Genomic DNA, 27,481 nt, shown 5'->3' with positions numbered 1-27,481 from the left:
TACGCTTCTACTCATTATCAGAGATCATTTTGCTCTAGAATGTTAATATTAAAGTTTATATATTATAGCATTACTATTTGTTTTAATCATTTCCAATAAAAACAGCTACTGTTTTGGTGACTTGTTTTATTTTCTTGTATTTCCTGGCAAGTAGTGCTTGTCTTTTTAAGGAATACAAGGACAAGTTTGCTGCAGCTCAGCTGAGAGGCTGATTCCATCTGCTGTGCTTGGTGGTTTCCACTGAAACCAGTGGTCTGGACAAGGCATATGGGTTGGATTACCTTCTTCAAGCTGGGTTTGCTTTGTTTTATTTTGTTTTGTTTTCCTCAAGGAATAAACCTGAATAAATAGCAAATTCAGGTTTTATTTTGGAATAATTAAACATACTTCGATTTCAAATTCAAGAGCAAATTTACTGTCCATGCATGACCAGAGCTCTCAGTGAATACAATGTGTATGTCTTGCCAGATCATTCCTCATTATGTAATATTTGAAATAGTGAAGCTTGCTTGCAAAAAGGAAATAATGGAATATGTCATTGTGTTGGCGTATTTTAGGAAATACATTATGTTTTGTTAATAGTTTCCAGAAAGCTGTAAACCCTGGAGTACACAAATGTAGTTCTAATCGCTACCTTATCAAGGATATTTTAGCAAAAGAACTGAATTTCAGACCTTTGTAAATTATTTTTGGCTAATTTAACGTATTTGTTGTTCACCGTTGTGACTTAGGACAGTAAACCTTTTCACTATAATATCATCTGTTTTCAGGAAGAAGCAAACCATTGAGACCCCAAACTGTTCTTACTCTGTTCAGATCTTAATAAGAATGTGAAATCTTCTTCTATCAGCATTTACATTTGTTTCAGTGCTCTACTTCGGCTATTCTGGTTTATATTTCCAGCTAAAATGGACAAATTCTACAGTCATTTAAATCCATCCAACCCTATCGACCTCAACCATATTCTTGTCCTGATTTACAGCCTCATTAGGATTTTAATGATGTAAATTAAAGTAGAATTTGCTCCTAAATCTTCATTCTAAATTAAAGAGCGTATTCACCTTTCAGTGCAGGATGTGGGAGTATGTGCCTCAAAAAGAAAATACGCAGCTAAAACTTGGCAGGCAAGGTCTCAGCTAGAGGGTGGATGTTTTTTCTTTAATGTTGAGCTCACTTCTTTCCTTAGATAAGCAGCCACACATTCCCATGTATCTTGTAAAATCTTTAACAGTTCTACACATGCATGTACAAGTGTAGTGGTGTTTTTACAAGACAGACAACAATTCTTACTCACATATCTTTCCGATGAGAGAATCAAGTCATCAGTCTAAATGTATTTGGCTTCACTGAAGTTGCAAGACTACGGAAACAAGAGATGCTTACCAGCTCTTGGTACTTTCCTAGAGTACCTGTAGTACAAAATCAGGCCCTTCTGTACCAGAGGTCTAGTCCTAAAAATGTCTAAATGGGAGGTGAATGAGAAAGTGCCTTTTAAATTATTATTATTATTAGTAGTAGTAGCAGTAGCAGTATTTATTTTTTAACCTTAGCCTTAAAGCCTGATCTGGCGCTCTCAGAAGACAGAAGAAAAATTCTCATTAATTTTAGCGGCCTGAATCAGTTCCTGAAAAAGTATCCATGTATCACTTTCAGTATCTTCTGTAGATTTCACCCATAAAACCTTTATTGTCCCTAACACACTGTCTACAAAACAGTGTCAATGAAGGACTTTCAATATTTATATTACACAAATCCCACTGTGTTTAAATACATTTTACAACACCGACTGGGAAAGGCCATAAGCAGCACATTTACTCTGCCCTTATGCTCTTTGTAGCTCCGACGTATGTATAACTCCTAGTAGAGACCCACGTTATTTGGGATCATTCCCCTCTCGCCCTCAAAATTGCACCCACTGCCAAAGAAGATATTTCCAGAACTTGCTCCAGAAGAGTCACTTCCACATAGTCTTCTCCTAAAATAATCAGAGGAGCAGAGCAATGGGAGATGAGAATGAGCCTGGGCAGCTGGTTTGAGATGCTGAGCCTGGAACTCATTCAGCCACTGCCATCCAAATGCCAATAAATTGTCAACAGTGCCATGCACATTATACATAATTAAAGTAGAACGGTGGAGTGGCCGGTAACACCAGTACCATGGTTGGGGGTTGCTTGACCAGGGACACAAATTCACAATGGCAGCAACATCGTTGTTACCAGATCGGGTTGCATGTCATATGGACAGGTTTGAATAATTATGCACAAGAGGGAGAAGTTACGAATTTCTTGCTTCTATTAAATTAGAGCTGTTAGGCTTTGAGTTTATTTTAAAGCAGACTGAAGCTTGATTACTTTTAGTAATAGGTGAAGTGCTGCAGAGTCAAGAAGCAGAAGAATTTTTAAAGTTCTTACATAACTCTAGCGATATTTTTAAGCATATGAATTGGCAGGTGCTTCTCACAAACAAGGAGGTGACTTTCTGAAAATATATCTGCCCCTTGAGTACAGCATTAGCGTATTTTGTAGCTTTTATCAACAGCAGAATTCATCACCTGTAAAAATGAAGAAGGTGGCACTCATTTTCAGCAAGAAGTAATCAGGAGGAAGCTTTCCTCCCCAGAACAAAATTAAGCTGTGAATGGACCAGATCAGGAAAGGAACATGATCAAAACTGGGCAGTTTTCAAATTCTGCACAAGTGTTCAGGCTCCCCATGTCCCCCCCTGCACCCCAAGCCTGTCAGTGATTGCAAGTGTTGGGGACCCTGTTATCTCTTCAACCTGATCGCTGTGTCAGTGGAGATTATTGGTGCAAGGGGAGTTTGCAGGATCTGGTCAGCATATATATAATGTACAAGTTTTGCTGTGCAGCGGCAAACCTGCAGTCCTCCGCTGAAAAAGGCAGTTTCTGGAAAGACGGGGGGCGGGTAATAAAAAATAAAATAAATAAATCAAGTGTTTAATAACAGTGCTGGCAGTCCCTGGTTTATATTAATTGCCTGTCTTTGCAGGATGCAGCCAGCCTGAGCACCCAGCAGAGAAACACTTGGATGGCGCTGCACGCACGGGCTGGGCTGGGGAGGAGCAGGGTGCTGTGCACCTCACCTTGAGGGTGGCACGCAGGGCGTTCTGCTGTCAATGTTCATGCATTACCACGCAGAGACCTGTCTTGGTAGGGTTTCTCTGGATGTCTTAATTCTGCTGATGCAAAGCGAGAGTGAAATTACAGGTGCCAGTTTGCAGTGTCGAATGCTGATAAACAACTTGCCATTTCGCAGTGGCTGGTCACATCTGGAGCCTTTTGGGATGCAAAAGTACTGGAGGATTATTGCAAAACTTAGAGACACTTATGTTACCATAACTTTTGTTTTTAAGCTAAATTTGTAGGGGTTTTTTTTCTTCTTTTGGAGGATTTTATGGGTTATATTATACTTACTTAGCTAACCAGCTAAGTCAGCAGCAAGGCAAAAAGAGAGTCAGACCTATAGCTTGTGTCAGAAAACTTTTCTAGTTTGACCTTAGACTGAAACAGGCTGGTATAAAACCATGGATCAGTGGATTCTGTTCCATTAACGTGGGCATATGTTAAAACTCCACAATCTGCACCCCCAGCTCTGACCTTGCACTGTAAGTTAGTGCACAGTGTTCAACACCAGTGTACCTTGTTCAAAACAAACTATGATAAACCTGAGTTTTTCTGTTTCCGCCTTTATCATAGTACTTCTATAACATAGAAAATCCACAGACACACATATAGAAACAGAGAGATGGATCCACCACACAGACTGTGAAGGCTATGGCAGTAAGAGTCCCTTGCTCTTCCATTTTCTTATTTTTGCAATTATTCCTATATGGACTACATTGATATAACATCCGATGTGATTTCATGTATCACTGCAATCTACTATTGTCAAAGCACCCGGTTACTCTCTCTTGAAAATCCCAACTGAAATATGAGAGGCTGTTATGAGTTAATATTTGTTGATAATATTATTTGTCATTTCTATTCGTCAGCGTGTGCATGGAAACAAAAAACAGGTTGAGAAGGGTTTCATGCTTCATGTTTCCGGTACACAGTAGTACTTTAAAATCCTTGCAGAATTTCCATCAGGTCACTGTAGTAATAATTATGCATGTATGCAGTTAATGTTCCCTGACTGCTTCTGATCTGCGATGTCTGTTCCCTTTCTGTGCTCTCCTGTTGAGATCATACAGCCTGAATATAACACACAGCAGACTGGCCAGAACTCCACACCCTAGAAAATTCATAAACCCTGCTTGTGGAAGAAATATTTCAATGCATACAAAATAAAAACCTAAATGCTAATATGCACCTTTCCCCCCCACCCCCAATGGGTATGTACACTCATTGTCTTAGAAATATCTGAAATGGCTTTGATGTATTTTCTGTGATTATCCACAATTTCCTGTTATGTAAGGTATCTCTCGGGGGACTTCATGCTCAAGAATAGGTTGCACTGGGAATTATAACTAAGATCTGGCCCAGTCTGTTTTTTTAGCTCACTGAGCATTACTGTTGTGGAGATCACTGTATTTTTCCCCATACTGTTTAGTGTGTTTGTATAAAATATTCACTCTGAAACTGAGAATGCCTCTTGTGGCACACGTGGTCTTTCATGAGAATCCAGTTAAATATAGGGTTTTTTTGCTTCAGAGAAGATGTTGTCAAGTTGGGTCTGGCTTTCTTCCCTCTTTCTGTTTGAAGGTCAGCGATCATTTAGGACAGTTTTCTATCATGCCTTTCAAACGCTAAGGCAGTGTTTGTAGTAGGACATGGGCCATAATTTATCAGTGAGTCTCACGTTGTTCTTCAACCCCTTCCTGGTAACATAGTGCAGAGAAGCATGGTTTCATTGAAGTTCCTGCTGGATGATGGTAAACATCCATAGCCGTGTGACTTTAGTCATGTCGCAATGCCAGACGCAGTGCTTGAATCCCATCGAGAGGCATTTGGTTGCACGTTAATAGTTGTGGGAGGAGAAATATGGTACTTCTTCCCTTTGACCGTATGTGCTGGATGCTGGTGTCACCTTTGGTGGCTTTCTTGGGGAGAACATTGTGGAGGACATAACACTGAAGCTGGCCACGCACCTCGGAGCTCATCAACCTTTCCACCTCCTCCACCCAAGCACATGATCATCCTTCTTCCACTTTCATGCGTTTATTGTAGCATCTCCTACCTCAATTTCATACCTGGCAGTGTCCTTGACTTTCAGTGTTTTCCTTTTATTGTCCCTCTTACAGCTGCTGCATTCAGAATCTTTTCTGCTCTTACTTCCATCTTATCCTACTCCTCCAGCACAAAACAGCTTTGCACAAAGAGTGTATGTGTGTGTTTGCAAATGTAAGTGCACGTATGAAGAAAAATCAGCACATGCAGGATTTTTTCCATTGTTTCCCACACCCAAAGCTGCCCTTTTTGCATTTCTTGACATTTTCTATGCGCAAAACATCATGAGACAACTTCTTCACAGTCCCGTGGTTCAGTGCAGAAATATCAATGGCTTTAAAATTCTGCCAGTAAAATATTTTAAGAGATATTTAAACCTTTAAATGTGTCACATATATTCAGTTTTTATTAACTGAGGAGCTAATAACATACAGATTTCCTTCATTATTTTTGCCCTACCTATCTGCAGACAAGAGGGCCCCAGTTGTCCTCCTGCTGTTAGCGCTTTCCTTTTATCTATCCCTGCATTCCAGCACCCAAAAGGAAACAGAGAAGCTTTCACATTCAGTTAAAATGTAATAAAAATCCTGTACTTTTGGCTGAGACATACATGCTATCTTCATGCAAACAAAACAAAAATAAGCAGCGGATGCCTTGCTGTACCTTCAGGGCATTGGTTTTGTGATGCTCTGTTAGCTGGTGTAACAGACAGACGTACAGACGCTACGCAGAGTCCGTAACTGCACCACATAACGTTAGGTTGGATTTTTACTTCACCGAGGGATTTTTCTTGACCCTGGCGCTGGTGGCAGAAATCCAGAGGTCTTTCAACAAAGCACCAGCTCAACGGCATCCACGGAATCGCCCCTTTGGAGCGCGGCACGGATGCTCAGCTCGCCATCCTGCATTGTCAGCAGGCAGAGAGCAAGAATTACAAGGATTTACGGCGCTCTGAATACTGCTGATTCATTGGCAAAACCGGAGTTAAATTGTACAATATTAGCACTATTCATAGCCCTTCCACCCCTGTTGTAGGCTGTAATATTTCTAAAGACATCGGCATTGGTGACAGAAACCCAAGATCATTTGTGAAACCCTATGGCCAGCGCCAAAGCAGAAATCACTAGTAGTTTCTTACTCACAGCTTTACTAGCTTTACTCTTGTTTGTAAGCTGGAATTTTTGTAAACTACCTGAAAATGTGGCACCTGGGTAAGTTGATAAGGAGCATGACATGCAGATTTATGGATGCGTTTAAGGGAAAGAAAAATGTTGCTGATCAGCTGAGAAGCATTCTGGGTTAGTCTGATGCAGGAACAACTGCATCCTGATATGTTGTCCCTATAACACGAGCTACTGGGTGCCTGGATGCTACACTTGACCCTCAAGTCTTTCCTGACAGTCAGCTGCAGTACTTCAGATGCGCTGGTAAATGATATAATGAATATGGTTAAAAGGAGGGGGATACAAGGGTTAATGAGCTGTTGGCATTTCTCCTCTGCTTTGTGGTCTTGCTAAGTGCACGGAATAACTTCATGCCAAATTCAGCACATTTGGGAGTCCTTATCAGAAGGAATCTGAAGTCGGGCACAGAAGGTTCATGGTGAAATGAGGATCCCTCTAAAAAGACGTGGTTGCAAAGAATTCACTGATACTGACACTATTTGTGCCAAGGAAAAAAGGAAAGGGAAAGGGAAAGGGAAAGGGAAAGGGAAAGGGAAAGGGAAAGGGAAAGGGAAAGGGAAAGGGAAAGGGAAAGGAAAAGGGAAAGGAAAAGGGAAAGGAAAAGGAAAAGGAAAAGGAAAAGGAAAAGGAAAAGGAAAAGGAAAAGGAAAAGGAAAAGGAAAAGGAAAAGGAAAAGGAAAAGGAAAAGGAAAAGGAAAAGGAAAAGGAAAAGGAAGGAAAGAAAAGGAAAGGAAAAGAAAAGAAAAGAAAAGAAAAGAAAAGGAAAAGAAAAGAAAAGAAAAGAAAAGAAAAGAAAAGAAAAGAAAAGAAAAGAAAAGAAAAGAAAAGAAAAGAAAAGAAAAGAAAAGGGAAAAAAGAAAAGAAAAGAAAAAGAAAAGAAAAGAAAAGAAAAGAAAAGAAAAGAAAAGAAAAGAAAAGAAAAGAAAAGAAAAGAAAAGAAAAGAAAAGAAAAGAAAAGAAAAGAAAAGAAAAGAAAAGAAAAGAAAAGAAAAGAAAAGAAAAGAAAAGAAAAGCTATGTGGCTTTTCAGCTGGATCCCCAGGAGGGGTCCTAGGACCAGTTTTAATCCCAGGAGGTGTTGAGCCCACAAGGCAGCCAGGTTGCTGCCTGGGGAGGCACCTTGAGATTGCGATCAACAAATCTGGGTAACCCTTGAGTTTTGAACTATGTTCACCAAGCTGTTCTTCCCTCCTGCCGGGTGATGGTCTAAGATAGCAAGCTGCAGAACCTGTCCTCAAAGTACAGGTTCTCTCCTCAAAGGTAAATGCCCTTATCACTAGTCTGCAGGGTCATATTCACTTCTTCTGCATAATCTTCCTCGAATGTGGCGTGTGCGTCTGAGGAGGTGAGGACATGGGTCTATCTTACAGCCAGCCAAGTCTCTTCTGTCCCTGTGGTGTGTTGAAAAAAAAATGTCCAGAGCTGTATTTCTGGCAGGTTCTGATTCTATGTAATATATCCCAAGATTAATTACCAGGAGCAGTGAAGGGAACCTGGATAGAAAGACACATAGTTTCTGCAGTGCAGTGGAAGTTAAGGCAGGAGATGTCAAACTGGGCAGTGCAGTGCCTGACAAAGTGTTGAGTACAAAGGAACAAGCCTACAAAGCCACATCTGCCGGCAGCTGGAAGGAGATATTTTAGATCACAGCATTCTGCTTAGTGCTTCAGCCCCAGACAAGCCCTTTTCCAGGTACCTACATACACCCTTTACTTAATCCAGCCCATTTAGTTTACACAACATTTTAAAGAATTAAAATGCTGTGCAATTAGTACTGATATTGTGGTAGCTCGGGCAGGATCAGCGCCGCACTGTGCTAAGCTCTTCCAGACGGCTAGATAAAAGTCTCTGATCCATAAAGTAGACAAGGCATTAGTAGAAATACAACAGATAAAGCTGAAAAAACAAAGCAAGCTGCAACAACAGCCCACAACATTTGTCCGTGCTGAAGGGCTGACAGTCAATCTCACGTGGCATGGAGAAGGGGACAAGCAGAGGTGGCTCTGCTTGACCTCACAGAGCACTAACAGTCGCTATCAAACTCAGAGGAAATTGCATCCATTTTACTGTTGAAACGTACAAAATGTACAAAGCTTTCCTAGCATCCACAAACGGTTAAATATATGAGAAAACAGAGGACATGAGCTTGCTGTTGTTCTTCAGACTCAACTTGTATTGCTTTCAGTGGCCATTTAACCTCGATAAAGGCAGAGGGATCCAGGCGCAATGTTTTTAATTACAAGTGGCATTTCTAAGCCTTCTGTGGTCTGTGCCTAATCCAAAAAAGTGACTTCATTTTGGACTCTGGCAGTATGGATGCTCTGTGTAAAAGGCAGACTGCAAACTAGTTTTCATCCTGCTTTAATAATAGGTTCACAATCCAAAAAGGAACTTTAAACACTTTAATATTCAGACTTAAAACTTTCTTTCTGTAAAGGGGTTTACAACCCAGCAATAAAAGACTGCCTTTGAAAGTTGACTTAAAAGGTCTTAGGAAGGTAGTGGATTTTTAGATTTAAGCTTCCAGTATTTTAAAGAAAGGTAAAACACTGAACGGAGATAAACAAATGGGTAGCTTGCATGACCAGTTCTACCCAGACTAGGTGATGGAGTCAGCTTCCTTGGCACAGTTAAAATGTGTGGGATGCTCCAATGCAGGAACGCTTTCAGTAGGGCTTCGTGGAAAGCGAAACTGGTGGGGACTGATGCTGCTGGGACACGGTGTGAACCAAGCTCTTCTGCAGCTGCACAACTAGCCCTTATCAATGGGGGCAAAAGCATGCGGAGCGAAACGGCATGTGAAAAACGTAAAGAAAGAACTGAAATAACGCTAAGATCTGTTTTCTACGTGGCAGACAGCCAGAGGAAATATTTTTCTGCTGGGCGGATAAGGGCTTGTCTTCTGCTGAGGTGCAACCAAACCTCACTGAGACTCCTGTGAGCTTTCAAGGAATTGGCAGGGGCCAGGGCAATCCATGTGGAAAAAAACCCAGGTTTTATCCAAATTATATGTAAATGTTCTGATGCATGAGCTATTTACTGTTTCCTCTGATAATGTAGTAGGACGTTCACTGTTAGGAGTTTTCCCTGTATTTCAACAACTTATTTATTCTATTGATTTCAGCTCAGTTTGCCTAGTTATGCCGCTTTCTTCACAGTCAGCTATTCCGTATGAACCCCAAGGATCCATCTTTCCCTCAGGAAGCTCCTGCTGGAGTCTGCTGCAGCATCCCTGAATCGACTGGTTAAGCCTGTGCCATTTATATTTGTATTCTTATGGCCTCTCAATGCTGGTGCCTTGCCAAAGCCCCATAGTCGCCTTTTAGCCAAGCTATTTATACTAGATATGTATGTATGTATAAGAAGATAAATTCTATCACATCAGCATCTGGACATTTTGCTTTGCTTCTTCTCTAAAATTACCTCTGTTTGTCAATATTTTTTCTCAGGGTGATGCCTTCAGCATGAAATGTGAAATCACAGCAGAATATTTTACGTGGGAGTCTCTTGATGTAGAGGAACAAATCAGCCTTAACATTAAAGATCTCTGTCGACTTGACTTTAACCTGGTAGATAGTTATCCCTTTTCACAACAAGGCACGCGGCTTTGCTTTCATTGTCCTCTGTCGCCCAGCACAGGAGAACCACAAACTTTCTCGGGTTCCAGCACCACCAGCTTCCAGGCAAGCGTCACGTCACTGCTGCCGTGACACCAGCACCTGTCCCCGTGGCGGGCAGGTTGTCCCTGGTCACACCAGCTGAGGTCCAGTCCTCCACCCCCACCAAGCATGACCCTGGCAGGGCAACCAGATGTGGCAGGAGCCCACGGGGAGCCTTGCGGCTCCATCTCCTCGTGGAGGACCAGAGGTGATGTCCTCAGAGCACTGAGGTCAGGGCTATGGGCAGATCCCTGCTGCCTCCTGTTCTTCTCTTTCGAGAGGCTTGAACTCCTCATCCCACACGGCAGCGTTCTGCTCGCAGACCATCCAAGTTAATTTTTCAAGTAACATTTCATGAGGCAGTTTTCAAATGCTTTCCTGAAATCCAAATATATTACATCTACTGATTTCCCATCATCTGCTAATTTTTGTAATTCCATCAAAAATGCAATCAAGTTTGTCTGGAGAGGTTTATTCTTTATAAATCCCATGATTCAATTTACCTGCCAGTGGAGGGTAAAGGACTGAGTCAACCTTTGCAAGCTTAATCAAACTCATCCAAACCTCTGCGCTCAATAGATTGAACTGGGAGTTTTGCAAGAAGAGGCTTGCTCTAAGCATTTGCCTCAATTTGTGGTTTCTAATGGGATGGAAATACTGGAAGAAAAGGCTTTGGCACTGCATTTCAGTACTTCTTCACTGTTTAGAAACAGGGAAAAGCATAAAAAGAAAAAAAAAAAAGAAAAAAGATGTTTGTTTTAAAGTAGACTGTTAGAAACTGTGAAAAAAATGGTGCTGCAAGATGAAAATGCAATTGTTAGGTAACAAACAGTTTAGTTCCTACTTTACTCTTAACTAGTTGCTTCCATTACCACTGCTGAACTTGCCAGAAAAAGAAAAAAATCAAGACAAATAAAAATCTTAGGCAGTTTGGGTAGATTTTTGTTCCTGAGATTCCACTGGCACATCTGGCGTCCTCTGGAGCCCCAACCTAACAGACAGTTGACTGACGTGCAATTGCATGGCAGACAGACAATGACTGCTATTTAAGACTCTTAAATTAGCACAGCATCTGATGAACGTTGAGACCTTGCTCACTATATTTCTCCCCACTTCAGAAAAGAACACCTCAAATTTGTCTTTCTAAAGACTTATGTGTTTATTTTCCTAGACAGTTGCTTTCCCTGTCAAAAACCTTATCCTTTCATTTGCTTTCTACCACGTTGTGGAAAGCATTTGTGTTTCTGTTTTTATGGTCCTGTTTGTTTTTATGTATTTGAATTTAAAAGGGCTCTCGTCATTGTTTTTAATGCCTGAACTGCTCAGAGAAGGGAATTCTTAGGACTTGTAGGGAACTTGGGCACTGAACCCAAGATTCATGAAAGGTTATTTCTATAGACAAAACACTGAGGAATACAATATTGAGGCAGAAATCAAAATTAAACTTCAAAGAGGTTTAAAGAGAGTGAATACATTGTATACTATTGAGTGAAGTAGGAGTTGCCTTAAAGATGAGTCTGGTGTGCTGCTGCATGCAGTTCTATCAACTGATAAAAAAAAAAGAAGGAAAACAAAATACCAGTCTGGCTGATTGAAGTGTAAAATACCTGTTCTTTGAATGTTGGCTCAACCATGAACAAGTTCAACATGGAAGCTGCCAAAATGGATGAAATTCATAAGGGTGTGAGGGATCTACGGACCTTTTTTTGTACTGGGGAAGTGCCTTGAGATGCCATTGCAAGAGCAAGTGCAGTGAGAACATGTGCCACAGGTCCTCTGCTGCGGCTGGGACAGCAGCACCACTTGGGTCATGCTGCATCTGTACGACTCGTGCTACTGGGAGATATAGAGATATATTGGCTAAAAAGGCTTAAGCAGCAGATGCTGAAGCAGCTTGCTGGGCAGACCTGGAAGGACAACTCTCGGAGGGTGACAACAATGGGGCATCATGCTCCAGGTTCTCCAGCAGGGAGAGGATGTGCCCACAGCCTGCCCTGTGTGCTCCTGTCACAACGCTGGGTCACCCTGGTTGGTGGACACTCCTTTCCCACCAGGTCCTGGGTAGTGAAGAGATGGTCTCTTATTTAGAGATCACAGAATCACAGAACGTCAGGGATTGGAAGGGACCTCGAAAGCTCATCCAGTGCAATCCCCCCATGGAGCAGGAACACCCAGATGAGGTTACACAGGAAGGTGTCCAGGCGGGTTGGAATGTCTGCAGAGAAGGAGACTCCACAACCTCCCTGGGCAGCCTGGGCCAGGCTCTGGCACCATCACTGAGAAGTTTCTTCTCAAATTTAAGTGGAACATCTTGTGTTTCATTTGGAACCCATTACCCCTTGTCCTATCATTGGTTGTCACCGAGAAGAGCCTGGCTCCATCCTCCTGACACTCACCCTTTACATATTTATAAACATTAATAAGGTCACCCCTCAGTCTCCTCTTCTCCAAGCTCCAGAGCCCCAGCTCCCTCAGCCTTTCCTCACACGGGAGATGCTCCACTCCCTTCAGCATCTTGGTGGCTGCGCTGGACTCCCTGCAGCAGTTCCCTGTCCTGCTGGAACTGAGGGGCCAGAACTGGACACAATATTCCAGATGTGGCCCCGCCAGGGCAGAGTAGAGGGGCAGGAGAACCTCTCTGACCTACTGACCACCCCCCTTCTAATCCACCCCAGGTACCATTGGCCTTCCTGGCCACAAGGGCACAGTGCTGGCTCATGGCCATCCTGCAGTCCCTCGGGACCCCCAGGTCCCTTTCCCCTACACTGCTCTACAACAGGTCGTTCCCCAACCTATACTGGAACCTGGATGGCCTCTTATTTGCAGTCAAGTAATTCTCCAATGAGAACCATTGTATCCATACCCAGATATGCAGGCAGTCCTTCTTTGGAAAAAAATGGCAAGTAATTTTATTATAATTTCTGTGGTGACAAAGAGTGAGGACGTAATTTCAAGACATTTAGAATAACAATGTGCCTAAGCAAGTGCATATTTTAAGATGTGTTGATCGTGCACTAAAAGGTCCCAGGCAACTTCTGGCAATCGGGAGAGACGGTCTACCATAAACCTCCCCACAGCAGGCAGCTGCTCGGCCTGAAAATTAATTTTAAGAAACACGACTGACCACTGAGCAATTTTAGCAGTAGTTTTTGCTGAACCTTTTGTGGTAAACAATGTTGTTAGCTGAGCACGGAGTGACTGGACTTCAAAATTAAGAGTCAGGCCTACAGGCAAGTACAGAAATACTGTGGTATGCTGGAGCGTCCTTTGTTACCAGGCACACTCACCTCTAAATCCTCACACCAAAGTGCAGCAAAACAGGCAACTTCTATGCTTCTGTTCATCTGCTGGCCTGAACTGTTTCTGAGAAAGTAAATCCTAAAATATTTCAAATAATAGTTGGTTAAAAGATAGGCTTAAAGACCTGCTTCGAGAGATACAAATAGCTTATAAGCAGTAAACAAATGCTTTTGCTATCTGAATGTAAGATTTCCTTGGGAAATGTAGTTGTCTGAATTCAGATTCAAATTGCAAGACAAGAGTGAAGATAGATAGATAGATAGATAGATAGATAGATAGATAGATAGATAGATATTCAGGGAAAGATGCATCAGGTTATTTTTAAAGGAACAGGAAAAAGGAGAGAATCTTGCCTTTTCTGAGTATTGTACATGATCCTATACAAACTGAATTTTCTCAAGGATCTTGAGAGAAAAGATAATATCAAGAAATTTTTTAATAGCCTCAAAAGACTTGGATAGTGAATTGTATGAAACATTGACTATTTCTATGCCTTTTGCTTTGGCTTGGTCATTTTTAGCTCAAGTCTTGACATAACTGGCTTCTAATGTACACTTAATGATTATAGAGCATTTTAAGCTCTAATATGCTTTTCATTATGTAAGACATTTTTTATGTTTCAGATAGCTTGGTCAATGTCACTAAACTTGTCAGATTCCCCTTCTGCTTCTCATAAACTAACACAATACTGTTGAGTTAGGCTTCATACTCCTGCAGAGAAATATCCAAATCCATCCAAAAGATTGTTTACATTGACATCAGAGGGGACGGAAAACAAATTACGACATTTGTGTTTGTGTTAGGAGCCAGATACTGCCAGAACCATGGAAATCTGTGGCAAAACTCCGATTGGATGCTAGCATTTATAAATCTATTTTTTATTTTTAAGCAGACCTACTTTGGAAACCTTGAAACAGTTTATTAGTCTCCTACTGTTTCGACTTCCATCTGTCCAAGTACTTCTTGAATGAGAAGGAGGTTGTTGGGTAATAGCTGGTGAAGAGATATATATGTATCTTTATATGTGGTAGATTCACTGGAAGGGGTTAAGAGAAAGATTTTCTTCACATTTTTCCTCATGTCCAACCAAAATTTGAAGTTTGTTGTTTCCTTACTCCTTAGCAAGAATGCTTAGTCCTACACCATGATCCATCTTGGTTCAATGCGAAAATTGCTCATAAATAGACAACATGATCAGACCTGCTGTGCCTGAATTTAAAATTTATTGTTTCCCTAGACATTACAAGCACCTATAGAGGTGAAAGGGGATTCGTAAAAGACACTGAAAGAGAAAAAAAAGTCTGAGTGGAAAAAAAGGTATTGCTTAAAATTTACGTTGTAGAATCAGTATGTAGGGAGAAAGAGAACTATAATATAAAATGGGCTCCCATTATTAATATGCATTTCTTTGCTGGATTAATTTGTTGTTTCCATTAACATGAAAGTTACCTTTAATACTGACAGTGTTTTAAAAAAGGACTTTGTCAGGATTGAATACACTCAAACAGCAGGATCAAATCCAGAACAATTCTCATGAGCAGCCACCAACTGATGATGGAAAGGGGAGTATTTAGGAAGGCACATCAAGTGCCCACTCCTGCTTACAGTTAAGGCAATGAGAAATCAGGGCCAAACACTTTTAAAAACGGTAGTCTCACAAAAGAAAGAGAGGGGAAAAAGCTACCATGTGGAAATGAAATGGCTCCTTGATTCCTTAGTACTCTGGGCAATTGAGATACCTGTTTCTAGTGAAACACTTTTATTCCCACATTCACATATGACATTTTTTCCATTTTAAGGTGGAGCACTTCAGGCTTACAAGACACTTCAATACACTGAACAGAGAATGCCTAAAATCTGAGGTAAGACTCAGAGTGTTGTCAAGAATGGATAAAATTATGTAGCTTTTCACAACCATTAATAAATGTCTTGCTAGTTTGTCATGAGCTTGTTGAACTCAACATCCTGGAAGAGACTTGATATTGGGGCTAGGTAAAAATGGCATTAGAAGGACCAGCTATGCAGGGAAATTAAAATGGTGTCTTTCAGAAAAGGTTCACGATAGGACAGATGTGCCAGACTCAGGATTGCTACAAGGGTTTTGTACTGGACAGAGTAATAAGAAACTAAAAAACTTTTGGCATTTCAACTTTATTGAAAAAGGGTACAAAGGAACCACCTCTGGATATTGTAAAACTCACAAATAAATTCTTTACAGCTGCACAAGGAAAGATAACAATGAGAGCCCAATATTTCATTCCTAGCACAGTAAAAAATCCTATTATAGCCAATGCAGTTATGGGTGCACCAGCTGTATCCTGGGAATTCTATATAACTCCTGTCTATTTCTGAACCAAAGCCCCTGAGGCCAGCTTGCAAGATTAAAAACTCCTCCTCTTTCATATACACGCCCTTCCACATGCCTGTTAGTTTACCAATGTCTGGAATTAAGTAAGCTGTCATAATTGGACATGATACCCTTCCAGGCCAGGGAGAAGCTTCTCATGAGCTGCTTTCCTACCCTGCACTCTTGTATATTAGCTGTATTAATATAAAAAATGCACCTCTTTCTTCCTTACTGAAATCTCTACCTTGGGATGCACCAGTCATTCATATCTTGTGCTGCTGGAAGGATGTTTTGGGGTTTATTTTAAGTGTGGAAAACAAACAAACAAACAAACAAACAAACATCTCTGCTTCTCAAGCCCACTTTTAAATCACCAGGGAAAAAAGACTACCACAGGACAGGTAAGCATCAGGAAGCTGGGCTATAAACGTTGACCTCGGGCAGGAAAAAGGATAAAAGATAAACATTTTAAATAACACAACTCACCTTCAATTTCAGGCTTCTTACTCAGATATCCTAGGAAAATGCCATGCCAGCCAGGCTACCAGCTGTAGGTATATGGAGAACTCAACAGGAGAGAACAGATGGGAGAAGTGACTGTTTCCAAGGCAGCCCTAAGGCATCTCTGTTCCCTTGTTCGGGACCTCATTTTATAACCTGCTCTGCTCCAGCTGCTCAGACCAGCACTTGGGTTCCCTCACAGACTCATGGGACCACCCTTCGCTGGACAGAAAGACCACCTGGGGAGAACACAGGTGGCTTCAACCATGAGAACCACCCTGCCTCCGTAAAAAATCTGTCGCGGGCCAAAACAAGAGAAGCGCTGATTCAGTTCGTGCAAGAAACCAGCAGAGGAGTCATAAGCAAAGGCTTTTATTCAAACATACCATTTATATCCAGAAATGGAGCAGTGTCCGTTCCATCCAGTTCCATGACTGCTGTAGTCTCCCAACAGGCTCCCACATCACTTTGCGTGCAAATTTCTGCTAGAAAAATGAACAAAGGTTAAATTTATGTTTGCCTTAGACCCAGCAGTCCCTGGAGACTCTGCACTGGGGCTGTCCTCTCTCATTTGTCACGCTGAATTTCCAGCAGTTGGCTTAAATGAGAAAAAAAAAATATGAGTAAGAGCCCTTTAAAGCATTGTGATGTGCTAAACTTGGGCAATTAACTTCAATTTTGTGCTCAACTTGTTTGAACGTGAAGCCAGAATGGATCTAGAGGTGAACAGCAGTGGAAGGTGTATTATCCAGAAGGCTTCCTAGATATATCTTTAAATGATGGAAGCTAACAGCATCTTTAAAAGAGACACACTGTAAAGAGAGCATAGGTGTAGATATATACCATGCTACAACTGCTGTGCTACTGTTTACTTCTACTACAGTTCAACCATTTGTGCCTATTCATCTTCAATAAACTCTTAATATTTTTCTTCTTCCAGATGCCAGAAGTGATCATTTCCATACTTCCCCCTGGCATGGTGATGGCAGAGCATTTAATATGGAACATCTCCAGATTAATATTAGTTTCTCAGTTGAATCAATAATTGCACATACATCAATGAATTGGATTTTTTGATCTTGAATAATCTTAAGTCAGTGCCATGTGACACTCACTGATGTCGATAAATAGTACTTTGAAAAACAGGGCTCTACTCTTTGTTTGTGGCTCATCCAGGACCTCCACAAAGGCAATTTCAGGATAGGGACCTCAGAGAAGAAAATGATGAAGCAAAAGTGCAGAGAAGAAAGGGAAGGGAAAGGAGAAGTAGAGTTTGCTCTTTCCATTAATATTAAACTGTCCATTTTCCAGCTGCAGACTCATGAAAAGGAGACTTCTTGGTGATTATCTAGTAATTCAAACCTTACAAACCCACCTCAGAACACACAAAGACAAGGTTAAAAAAGGATTTTTTTATTGCAGTTTCATGAAATCTGATCCACAGCAGAGCTTGAAGAATTCACTAAGCTTTTGAACACATATGCAGACTGGTATCAATTTCTTCTTTTATTTCTTCCTTACCAGATGAACAATATATAAGAAAAATATCGTGTGTGTGTGTGTGTGTGTAAACACAAGTAGCTTTTATACATGGAAATGCCAAAGAATACAAGCAATAGTCTGGTTTCTATAAAAGGCTCTGTCTCACAAAACAATCTGCTGCACAAACCCAAAACAAATCTCTAAAACAATATTCATGTGTTAACATTACAGAGAGGGCTTGCCTTTTACCTGTTTACCTATTCAGAATAAAAACCAAGAAATATTGAATCAAGGATAAACCTAAGTAGCCAATTATCTTCACAGCCCCTCAGTACTCTTGTCACAGAAGATGTTTAGAGGCAAAGGATTCCCCTCCCAAGCAGGTGCATGCTTGCTGCTGTGACACTGCCCCGTTAAAACCCTGATTAATCCTTCTTTACCTACAGACAACTCAGAATTAAAAGGTGGTAATTTGGTCCCTCTGGAGTAGTTGTGTCTGTAACACACAGTTGTAACAGGGACCGAATTTACAGTAGTTCCTCATATCTCCCAGTTGCCTAGGAAAAGTCAAAGGATATTGACAAAGTTCTGCAGCATGTATTATCTGAAACTGAGAAATAAAAAAGTTCCATCTACTCTCAGTTCACTGACAGCCTGTGTGAAAAATGAGCAACATTATTTTACTTTTTGTTTTTCCTTTCTTGGTTCCATACACTATCAAGCATTTTTAATCAATTAGTTTTGTTATTTTGCTGGATTTCTGGAAAGGTTCTGTGGATTATACTCCTGTAATATTTTTGTTCATTTATGAATCTGTGATCTCTTGGAAGTTAAAGAGAAACAAAACCTACATAAATGCAAATTAATTAATAATGCCATGGTTTTCTTTCTGAATTTTAACACTGCTATTGGCCAGCTGTTAAACAATCAGTCAGATCTGGTAAACTTTGATTTGGTATGTGCTAGTGTTTTTAGTTATCACCACCCTCACCCTGGGCCCCAGGTCCAAAACAGGATGAAATTCTAGGAGTTTTCAATATGTCTTTTATTTACAGGACATTAAAACCTCAAGTACTTCATAAAAAGCAGAAGCAGCTCAAATTTTGGTGTTGAAAGCAAATGAAATAACAGTCCAGAGGCTATCAGAGTCCAGTGGCACATTTCATATAGAATCAGAGAATCACAGAATAATTTTGCTTGAAAAAGACCCTCAAAATCATCAAGTCCAACTATAACCTAACTCTGGCACTAAACCATGCCCCTAAGAACCTCATCTACACGTCTTTTAAACCCCTCCAGGGATGGTGACTCCACCACTGCCCTGGGCAGCCTGTTCCAATGCCTGAGAACCCTTTCCAGGAAGAAATTTTTCCTAATATCCAATCTGAACCTCCCCTGGCACAACTTGAGGCCATTTCCTCTTATCCTATCACTTGCTACTTGGGAGACCAACACCCTCCATGCTACAACCTCCTTTCAGGTAGTTGCAGACAGCGATAAGGTGTCCCCTCAGCCTCCTGTTCTCCAGGCTGAACAGCCCTATTTCCCTATCTTTCCCAGGTTATACATATGAAAGAAGGCAGGAAAGTTCCACAAAACTCCTTTACATCTGAATGTGTTGATAGAGCACGGCTGATATGGTACTTCACTGGGATGACACTTAATTCACCAATATGTGCTCAGTAAATACATGGAGAGAACCATTTTATTTATCTTTTGTCTTAAGTATGAACTTCTAATGTAAAGACCTACACAGAGACTAGAACATCACGTTTGTTTTGTAAAACTGTGTAAAGGTTTGCCAAACCTGTCACAGTATTACATCTTTGGCCATTTATTTCTCTGCATCTTCACTTGGAGTACTACTGCTTGCTTGGGAGTATTTTTTTTACTAACAGAACTTAATAAATGTAAAAATGTTGAGAGTTTGGAAAAGGTTATTTCCCCTAATCATGGCTAATTGATGGCTAAAGCCGAAGTCTTTTCGCTCCTACACCTGTGCAACCCAAGGCCTGCAACTCCAGGCATACAGCCCATAATATTCAACCTCATCAGTATTGCTTCACAAAATTGCATTTTGACTAATCCTAAAACCAAAAGAAATTAATGTGTTAAATAAGCCTGTTGAAGTTGACAGCAGTCTGCATATGTCAAACCAACTCTGGAATTATCGGCAACTCCATACTGGGTTCATCCTTTTTCTGTGACATATTGCTGAGTGCAGTGACCCTGAAAACCCTGAAAATAAATGCAATTTTGATTCTGCTAATGTGATTTCTGCACTGTGTTGGGGGTTTTTGTTTTGTTTGTTTGTCTGTTTGTTTTTCCATAACACTGAATGCTGAAAGTGGGAGCTAAGGCACGATAGCACTAAAGTCCTCACCCACAAATCCCTGCACTGACGTCATGCAAAGTCAGATCTGCCCATGTAGAGCTTTGTGTAGGGTCGGGGTCCAGCTTAGTCTCACATCCACCCATATCCCCAGTTTTCAAGCTGTTTTTATTCTAGTTATTGGCACATAGAGCACACAGAATCACATTCCTGGTGTGACACATCACTGAACCAGCAATGGTGACTTTCAGCTATCCTTCAAATTATTAATAACTGAGGCTATGTGTTGAGGAGTTTTTGTGTGTTTTTGTTCTCACAGACTGGGTTCTCTGCTAACATATAGTTTCAGTCAGGTAGCTTAAAACAACCAGTTTTAGCCATGCTAACCAAAGAAATGGGGGCAACATGCTGCAGGTTTTTATGTATGTGTCAGTCATGAGTTTAAACCATTACCCAATAATCAACCAATCTTGACAAAACAGCAGCAATTCCAGTTCTTTAAGTGAAACTATATGGCTGGGGAGGAGAGGGAGACCGTATCTGAGCTTTTCAGCATGAGAGAGGCAACATGACTTCAACCCTTAGCGAGCACCAGAGCTGGCACACAAATGAGTGTCTGTGTGTGTGAGAGCAAACGAGATGTTCTGAAAGCCCCTCCGGTGGAAACTGCGTCAGGGAGACCTGAAACCACATAAGACACCACAGAACAAAATCTTCAGAGCTAATATGGAAGAAACCAGCACTCACAAACGTGCTTTTTTCCATTGGCTGAACTTAGATTCAGACTGTGTATCACTGTGTGCTCTTTACAGATAATTTCCAATACACTGAACTGCACATGTACACAAACTGGAAGCCAGAGTACATACTTACGTCTGTGAGCAACCATATCATTAGCAGCAAGAGCAATAAACTAATGAAAGTTTTAATCTTACCAAGTTCTATTTCTAAGTTGAACATATTCGGGTTCACCCCGGCCCTGTCATGGATGAACTGCGTAACAGGAGACTGCAAAGCATCTGTGCTTATTCTCCAAAGACAGGAGGAAACTGTAGTTCTCACTGGAAAAAGAAAGTGCAAGGGGGAAGCCGGGACACAACTTAAGTTTCATGGGAGAAAGAGGGTGAGAAAGCGAGGACAGCCTGCGTTACAGAAGTAACTGCAGCACATTGCTGGTTCCAGCATACAGCAGTGCCTCTCCCTCTCCAGTAGCTCTGCGCTGGGAGATGTCTCCAGCTGCCTCAGTGAGCTGCTTGGCATCTCACAGGACCCATGTCCTTTAGCAGGAAAGAGTTCAGGCAACCAAAAGCCGCAGAACAGCACTGGCTCTTTGCGGTGGTAGAGATTTTTTCCAGGAGAACTGCAGATCACCTATAAAAGGTATCATGGAGGGAAAAAGAGAGCCGTTACTGGCAGAAAATCTGGGTGATAAACAGGTTATTAGTGAGCCTTTGTTTGCAGTTTCTCTTACTGTACTGCTCTCCCTATCACTGTGCTACAATTACTTTTATTTCCTCCCAATTAGAAAAGAGGGACAGATGAAGATTTTGTTTTGCACTTGTGACCCACGCATGCCTCCTATCTTCACTCTCCAATAATGATTTGGGGCTCATCTCACTCACCTGAGCAATTCTTACTCATCTGTATGGCACAAGAATGAAAATTTGCAGAATGAAGTTCATCGTTATAAACTCCACAGAGAGATTAAACATCCTACAGAAGGAAGAAGGATTCTTCAGAAAGGCTTCAAAGCTGCCTCGGTCACATATCTGCTGAAAAAGAGGGGAAAAAAAGCATCTCTTTCCCATGATATCTTGTCCAAAAAATCCTTCCAGTTACACAACAATAACTATATATAACTAGAATTAAAATAAAGGAGTAACATTCACTGACTTAATTTCCTGAATAGCTCTTTGTTAAGAGCTGTGTGAAACCTGCCAGTTAGATTAACTGATGACTTTGTAAATAAACAGAATAGGCAGAAGTATATAATAATTGTACATATTACTGTAAGCATGTGAGGAAAACCATGATTCTGTAATATAAGTTACATTGTTCAAATAAGTCTTACACAACCACACAAGTAATGTTTCACTGCAGACATTCTTAACGTTAATCCATAATGTAACTAGCTGCAGTAAGAGAGAGGGAAAAAAACCCACCCAGTTTGTAGCTATCATATATCTCAGACAGGGTGTTATAACATAACATATGTTTTAAAATGATAAAGACTTCCAAGAATAAGATGCAGTTTCCAGAAAAATATTCATACACGCCCAAACAAAAGCAAAATCCTGTAATAATTGAATAATTGCAGCTTTCTGCATCCAAGAAGTTAAAAAAAAATCCAGCCCAAACCAGCCCTTTTCAGTAGCTTAGCTGGTCAACGCTGTTGTACACAAAGCCCCGTGCTCTTCCCTAAAACCTAAGAATTAATCAGCATTATGTAAGAGATTTTTATAACACTCTAAAAATACATTGTGAATTCCTTTCCAGTGTCAGACTGAGAAGCTTTAAAGTACTGTGACCCCTTCAGCCCCCTTTTTAACAAACACTGGATCTTAATTTCTGATATTAGAAAGTTAAATTTGTCTCAGCATTTGTGCCTCAAATCTCGTTAATTACAGTATTGGCCTCATGAGATGCAATTGCTACTGCTAAGAGCAGTGTCTGTGCTCAAAATGATTGGAGCAAGGGCACAGATACACAGATATTATAGGTGTATAAACACTTGAAGAAGGAATTAATAACACAAAACTTCCTAAGACTATCTGGATGATTTCACGTTAATTTACCTGCTTACTAAGCAAACTTTTGTATCCTCATGACAACGTTTTGTTTGCATGGTGCTGACAGATAATACACCATGATAGCATTCCTGCAAAGGCAGTTGTAACATTAGCCTGGCAAATCTACAGCAGAGTCCTACGAGTACCTTATTCCTTTTTGTGCTCTGTTTTTCATATGCATAATAAATAAGTGCTAGCACTATTTCTGTATTTTCCACTGAAGGAAGGATCTCTAAGCAAAATTACAGAGTCATCACCTGAATGTTAATGGTAGCTTGGGAACCAGACCTGTGAAGAGAAGGAGTTTCAACACTGTTACTGGGAACGGAGCCACCCTGCTCATGTGCGAGTGTCCCTCCCTGCCCTCCCGAAGTTCATTCCACTCTGCCCCAAATCACAGCTCGAGCTACGAACATGCAAGGCGTTTGCTGTCCTTCAGACAAAAATAAATCAAGAAAATGCAAATAAATTACACCAAGAAAGGGAACAAAGCATTTTTGCCTGTGAAAATCTTGTAATGGAATGCATATCCAAGGACATTACAGCAATCTCATAATCGCATTTTTAAGAAACACCTCAATATTGTCCTTTTTCAGAACAAAACTTTTACCCGTACAAGGCTGACACAACACTGACATAGCCATCTTCTCAAAATAACCCCCTACCCTTCAAACCACAAACAAATCAATCAAAACTATTGAGGCAAACAAAACAAGAAATTTCACAAGGGAAGTAAAAGAAAGAAGGAAAAAAATAAAATTTAAAAAAAAAAAAAAAAGGGAAGATGCCCAGGAATCCCTGCCTTGCCCAGGAATTATTTGACCATTGTTATCAGTTTCATGTGGAAGCTGTGCTGATACTATGGCTGATGGGTGGCAGCATAAAGCCTTGGACAGGACGTAGTCAACATATCCGATGGGATGATAATGGCTCTTCCACAAGGGCAACCAAACATTTAGATTAAAAATATATTCTGGATTACGATGATCTTGTACTAAAGTAAGTGTCAAATACCCATTGTGTGTTTGCCCACAGATATCCACGTTCACTCTTTCGCTTCCCTCCCCAACTCATATTTTTTAATATTTTACCCACAATCCAAGTCCTTCTTTGTTCTCTGTTCTGATTCTTTCCCTGCCTTTCTTTCTTTGTACCATTTTCTGCTACCTGTATTCACACTGAATGCAGTCAGTCACATGGCTAGCCTCCACCTGAACTCCACAGTACAAGACATGTAAGTATTATTTGGTACAAATCAGGGCAAAACACCTCCCGTTAGTTCACGCTTCATTAAAGTGCTCTTCTCAGATTCTCTCCCTAGTCTTTCCCCCCTTTTATCACCCAAATGCATTGTTCTTGTACTTTGTTTCCTTTTTTTGTTCTCACCCACAGTCATTTTCACCTCCTTCGGTTCCTCTTTTAGCCTCTCCTACCTTCCATTCCCATTTTCTCTTACCACTTAATTTCTTCTCCCACCATAACCCACCGTGTTTCCTCTAGTTTCGATGGCACAACTTGGACATAAGCAGGAGCCCGGGTCTTGTGGAGGCCGGGGTGACCACCGCCCATGGGCTGCACGGAGAGCTGAATTTACGTCTTTTATCAGACCCACTCCAACCACTCTCTCCTGCTGACCTGTTAATACAAAAAAAAAAAAAAAAAAAAAAAGGCAAAAGCCCAAGACAGACAAACAACTTTGGCACAAAATGGCTTTTGTTGCAGTATGCTTTAATCTGATGAATTATTGCAGCAAGTTGCAAGAGCGCACATCCCACACAACCCGCGCCCGTGGCGGGAATCGCAGCCTCACACACCTTGGGCTCCTTCCTCGTGTCTCTACTGCTCCATCACTAATTCGTTCCAGTTACTCATTAATACTCTCAGTCCCCCCCACCAACCATTTCAACTCACCAGCCGTTCCCTTCACTCTACCAGCTCAAAATCCAGAGGAGATATATATATAGATGTATTTTTTTTCCCTTGCAGCTCCAATGATAAACAGATGCTGGTGGTCTGTGCTTTGCACAGCTTCCCCTCCTCGAATTTTGCATGGTCCTTGTTTGTGACCTTCGCCTGCCAACACAAGGGTGAGATGGGCATATTCACAACCTGGTCCGATCAAAAACCACTCCAAGGGCTTGACATTAAACACTAAAAGTCCCCTTCTTTGCACACGAGTAGGTTTAACAGATCAGTCATAGGTTTGTGAAGATAAGCAAGTATCAACAGCCACAAAATTTGGGATTATACTTTGGCAACAAGGGCAAAAAAAAACCACCAAACAAACACAATAACAGAGACTGGGGTACTTCGAAAAAAAGCAATAGATGGTCCCAGTGGTTGCTCTCTTCCTATAATCTCTCTGGAGCACGCAATTATTTGCAATGTACCTTTAAAAAAAACTAAAGCATTTCCTTGAATTTTCTGTAGGGGTTTTTTTTTAAGCTTTTTTTTTTTTTTTTTTTTTTTTTTCCCTAAGACACGCTGTTTTGGTTCAGGAAACGTTTCCTCCCAACCTCCAGTCTCTAAGCGCCGGTCTGGGCTCCGGCCCGCGGTACCCCCGGGCTGTGGGGGAGCAGGCACGTCCGGGCTCGCCCTCCCCGGCACGGACAGTTCTCCCGGCCCTGCCCGGGGGGGAAAGTGTTAGACTTTCGGTGATGGGCATAAGGCGGCTCCGCGGGAGGTGCCCCAGGGGGAGCTGGGGGTCCCCGTGGGGTGCGGGCCGGGCGGGAGCTCTGAGGGTTCCGAGGGGGTCCCTGTGGGGCTTTGGGGGACTCTGAGGGCTCTGAAGACTCGGGGGGGCTCTGAGGAGCACTGGGCGTCTTTGGGGGGCTCCGAGGTTCTCTGAGGGCTTTGGGGGTCTCTGAGGGGCCGGGGCGCGGCCGCCCCCGAGGGGGCACGAGGCGGGAGGTGCGCCTGAGGTGACTCGGGGCTGGCGACAGCCGAGGCTGCGGGGCCACGGCGGGAGCTGAGGGGGAAAGGGCGGCCACCCCTGCCACCAGAGCTCCCTGCCCGGCGTGGGCTGCAGTGGGGGTGACCGGGCAGGGGCCGCGGCGCCGGCCCGCGGGGCAACATGAGGCGGCAGGGAAGGGGCCGGTGAGAGCGGGCGGGCGACAGGGAGGCCGCGGGCTGGCTGGCGGCGCCGGCTGCCGAGCGAGTCCAGTCCGCAGTTTGCAGCTCGCCGCCGCGCTCTCCCTCGCCGGCAGCGGCGGCGGGCGGGTGGCGAGCGCTCGGAACAGCCGGTTGTTTAAAATCCTTCTAGAACCGTTTCTAATTCCCCCTTGCGCCGGGGAAGGGAGAGCGCGAGCGGGGGGGGGAGGAGGAGCCGAGGGGGCGGGGGGGGGAGGAGGAGGGAGCAGCCCGTCCGGGTCTCCGCCTGTCACTCACCGCGCGAGGGGCGTGCCCGCCCGCCGCGCCGGCCAATGGGGTGTGTGTGTGGCGGCGTCTCCATGGTGACGGGGCTGTTCCCGGGGAGGCTGTGATGGGTTGACAGGTGCGTGACAGTCGGAGCTCTCTGCAGGCATGTACGGCAAAGGCAAGAGCAACAGCAGCGTCCCGTCCGACAGCCAGGCCAGGGAGAAGTGAGTACAGACCCGCGGGCCGGCCGCGCCCGTCCGCGGGCGCGCACCCTGCGCGCAAACTAACTTTCCTGCCGGCGGGGCGGGCGCGGCGGGAGGCCGGACGGACCGAGGGGGCCCGGCGGCAGGGGGCCGGCGGCCGGGGCCGCGCCGCGGGGCCGGGAGGGGCCGCTGAGGGGGGTCCCCGCGGCGGGACAGCGGCCGCCGGCCCCGGGGGCCGTGAGCGGGCACCCCCCCTCCCCCACGCCTTCCGCGGCCGCTGCTCCGCGGGGCGGGCTCGCGGCGCCGGGCTCGCTCCCGTTCGCCCGGCCCTCCGCGGGACCCGGCGGCGCAAGGTGCCGGGACAACTTGGGTGACAAAGAGCCTCGGCCCGGGGACACGGGGGACACGGCGGGGAGGGAGGTGCTGGCGGGGGCCGCCTCCCGCCGTTTCCCAACTCGCCGCCTCGTAACTTTTCCCCGGGACCGCGCAGCTCCGGCGGCCGCGGCCCCGCGGCGCATTGTTCTCCGGGGCGCATCGCATCGCGGGGCGGGGGGCGCCGCGCTCCGGCTCCCGCCCCGCCGAACAAAGGTGCTGCCGGGATGGGCTTCCCCCCTTTTTGTTGTTTTTTTTTGGTGTGTTTTTTTTTTTGAGGGGGACGGGGGTGTACCGGTGCGCAGCGGGGCTCCCTCGCACCCCCCGGTCTGAATCCGGCTGGTGCCGAAACACCCTGCGAAAACTACTTTTTTTTTTTTTATCTCTTGTTCTTCGCGGGGAAAAAAAAAAAAGCGAATAAAATCTTGGGCTGAACCGCGCGAGGGGCTTCTTTATTCCCTCTCCCCTCCCATGTAGACGCTCCTCGGCCCCGTGGAGCGGGATGAGACCGCGGGAAGCGGCGCGGAGCGGCCCCCCCTGCAGCGGGAGGGCTGGGGTGCCTCCCTCCCTGCCCCTGACCTGCGGATAGGACAGGCGAGGAACGAACTGGGGAGGAAAACGAGTTTTTGGAATGTACGGCGTGTCTTCAAGTTGTCTGTAGTGGCGGCTTCTTGGCATTTCTGAGGCCGGTTTAGGACGGGGGGAGGCGGCGGTGGTGAAGGGGCAGGAAAAGCCCGTGTGGGGAGGAGGAGGAGGAGGTTTCAGCCC

At 43.5% G+C, this 27,481-nt stretch overlaps 1 protein-coding gene and 1 long non-coding RNA gene across 16 annotated transcripts in view; one reads left to right on the top strand and one right to left on the bottom strand.

Moving 5' to 3' along the window:
• Positions 1 to 4,687: 4,687 nt before the first annotated feature.
• LOC110355535 (uncharacterized) lies at positions 4,688 to 26,005 on the bottom strand. Of its 13 annotated transcripts, XR_010469053.1 has the most exons (6): positions 24,693 to 26,002; positions 24,268 to 24,416; positions 23,039 to 23,069; positions 16,164 to 21,761; positions 13,318 to 13,408; positions 7,262 to 10,408 (listed from the first exon to the last, which is right to left on the bottom strand). It is a non-coding gene; the product is annotated as an uncharacterized LOC110355535 (long non-coding RNA). The 13 variants fall into 13 exon arrangements; XR_010469045.1 differs by adding an exon at positions 4,688 to 6,090 and having other exon boundaries at positions 9,795 to 10,408; positions 16,164 to 24,416; positions 24,693 to 26,003; XR_010469056.1 differs by having other exon boundaries at positions 7,257 to 10,408; positions 16,164 to 16,663; positions 20,928 to 24,416; positions 24,693 to 26,005.
• Positions 26,006 to 26,123: 118 nt separating this feature from the next.
• Positions 26,124 to 27,481, top strand: part of SSBP2 (single stranded DNA binding protein 2) — a 186,798-nt gene continuing 185,440 nt past the window's right edge. For 2 of the 3 annotated variants that reach the window (XM_065046441.1, XM_065046439.1), the window contains exon 1: positions 26,125 to 26,362. In XM_065046441.1, coding sequence (XP_064902513.1) covers positions 26,304 to 26,362 — 59 coding nt within the window. In that variant the 5' untranslated portion in view covers positions 26,125 to 26,303. Of the gene's footprint in view, positions 26,363 to 27,481 lie in introns of all 3 variants that reach the window. The other variant, XM_065046440.1, reaches the window with a different exon arrangement.

The sequence above is a fragment of the Columba livia genome, chromosome Z, assembly GCF_036013475.1.
Source record: "Columba livia isolate bColLiv1 breed racing homer chromosome Z, bColLiv1.pat.W.v2, whole genome shotgun sequence".
Classification (NCBI taxonomy): domain Eukaryota; kingdom Metazoa; phylum Chordata; class Aves; order Columbiformes; family Columbidae; genus Columba; species Columba livia.
The sequence above is the reverse complement of the archived record's forward strand: the minus strand, read 5'-3'. Positions and strand labels throughout refer to the sequence as shown.